This window comes from Centruroides sculpturatus, unplaced genomic scaffold (assembly GCF_000671375.1).
Source record: "Centruroides sculpturatus isolate CEXI.00-Female unplaced genomic scaffold, Cexi_2.0 scaffold265, whole genome shotgun sequence".
Classification (NCBI taxonomy): Eukaryota; Metazoa; Arthropoda; class Arachnida; order Scorpiones; family Buthidae; genus Centruroides; species Centruroides sculpturatus.
The window spans coordinates 632,874-634,863 of NW_019384449.1; the positions used below are offsets into that span (position 1 = coordinate 632,874).

The window sequence follows — 1,990 nt, forward strand, 5'->3', positions numbered from 1 at the left end:
AAAAAATTTTAATGAAGATATTTATCTTAATTATGAAAATATACTAGCATGTTTTTTAATTTTTGGAACCTAACCCTCCTTTTCGTATTAGTTCTTTGTTTCGTATAACACGGATTCGCATAACACGGCAATTTTTTGGAACGTAACTACCGTGTTATACGGGGGTTACCTGTACTTAGTTTAGTTTGCTTGATTCACATGATTGCAACTTATGTATTTTCTCATTACATTTAAGAAGAAAAGTGCTTTTTGTGATCTACACAAACCATATGTCTCAAGAACTGAACTTAGTTTATCTGTTTGAAGTTCAATAGTAAATTTTTTTTGTTTACATCCCTTGCTTTCTAGCACTCCCTCAAGTCTTCTTCTGTTCTCAAGGAGGCACTGACTTATGAGTAAAGAGGCAAGCAGTGTCTTCTATTCAATAATAAAGATGATGATAATTTCTTAAAAATAAAAACATATATAATGTGATAAAAAGTAAAAAATAAATCTTCCATTAAGGTTTGACATTTTTTGACAGTCCCACATAGTAGTGTATTTACTTAACATATGGTATATTCAATGAAGCTTGAAGAATTTATGATAACCAACAAAGTCACTTACTTTCTATCATTAAAGTTATATCTGTTTCAGAAAAGAATAAATAACAATATTTTAAAATATGAGTTTTTAATTGTCTTTTAATTTTATTTTATGTTCTATTTATTTTTCTTTCCTTCTCTTGCTTTCTTCTGACTAAAATAAGATTATTCAGCAAAAAAATTCAGTTTTGAGGATAATCGGTTTGAATATAAAATACATGTTTAGTATGCAGCTGAATACTTACTTTATGGCTAATAAATATGCTAAATATTTGATCCAACACCAATCAACAAAACATAAGAGCTAATATTTAATCAATGACTAATTAATCTCTATATCTAAAAACCATTTTAATTAAACTAAGGTTTAACCAACTGATTTCTAAATATTATATCTTTTGTTTTAAATGATAAAATTTTTAGAATTGTTTAATTAACATGTAATTCTACATATTTTATATCTTAATTTCAATTTTGAAAATATAATACAATTTGATTTTACACTTCTGAGGACTTCTGAACAAAGCTGGAAATTTTTTCATCTTCACCAATTTTTTTTTTATCACTCTCATATACTCTAGGTTCATATTGGTTTCCTTCATTAATCATCAGAACAAATCCAGTTTGATTCATCTGGTCTTTTAAAGGTACTGCTGCCTATAAAGAATATCCAATTTCAATTTTGAAAATATAATACAATTTGATTTTACACTTCTGAGGACTTCTGAACAAAGCTGGAAATTTTTTCATCTTCACCAATTTTTTTTTTATCACTCTCATATACTCTAGGTTCATATTGGTTTCCTTCATTAATCATCAGAACAAATCCAGTTTGATTCATCTGGTCTTTTAAAGGTACTGCTGCCTATAAAGAATATCCAATTTCAATTTTGAAAATTATTTGCTTAATTTACTATAATAATAATACTCACTTGAACAGCTCTGTCAACAATTTTTCTATAAATTTTATTTTCCACTATGGGAACTGGTGTAAGAGGAACTTCATAATATTCTTTACAAGCATCTTTATCTGTTAATATACACTTTCTTTTGGGTTGTTTTGTATCCCACTTAATGTGAATGCATATCTATAAAATTACAGTAATTTTTATATAAAAGTAGTTAAATTACATATAATTTTGCTATGCTTTACAATATTCAACTCCATAATTCAAACTGAATAGCACTGGTATTAAAAAACAAATTTTCAAGGAATCCATAAATTGTTTTTATTTATGAACTTTTTTCCTTTGGCTCCTTACACTTGGGTATCATACTTTACAAGCCGAAGGCTACAAACAAAACTGAAAAAGTTACTAAGTTCACACTTGAATGTTTTTCACATGTAGTTTTTATACTATATATTTACTTTTCTTTTATTTATTTTTACGTTTCTAAGTGATAAT

At 26.6% G+C, this 1,990-nt stretch overlaps 2 protein-coding genes across 4 annotated transcripts in view; both read right to left on the reverse strand.

Annotated features, from left to right (window-relative positions):
- LOC111620520 (WD repeat-containing protein 63-like) overlaps positions 1 to 1,235 on the reverse strand; it is a 16,242-nt gene extending 15,007 nt beyond the window's left edge. For all 3 annotated transcript variants that reach the window (XR_002755926.1, XM_023362448.1, XM_023362447.1), the window contains exon 1: positions 1,087 to 1,235. Coding sequence is in view for 2 of the 3 variants with exons in the window: in XM_023362448.1 (XP_023218216.1) it covers positions 1,087 to 1,217 (131 nt within the window). In the remaining variant the exon portion in view is untranslated. The remainder of the gene's footprint in view (positions 1 to 1,086) is intronic.
- A 55-nt stretch (positions 1,236 to 1,290) lies between these two features.
- Positions 1,291 to 1,990, reverse strand: part of LOC111620511 (WD repeat-containing protein 63-like) — a 35,334-nt gene continuing 34,634 nt past the window's right edge. Inside the window, exons 5-6 of the mRNA XM_023362438.1 lie at positions 1,517 to 1,672; positions 1,291 to 1,449 (exon numbers count right to left, since the gene is read on the reverse strand). Coding sequence (XP_023218206.1) covers positions 1,291 to 1,449; positions 1,517 to 1,672 — 315 coding nt within the window. The remainder of the gene's footprint in view (positions 1,450 to 1,516; positions 1,673 to 1,990) is intronic.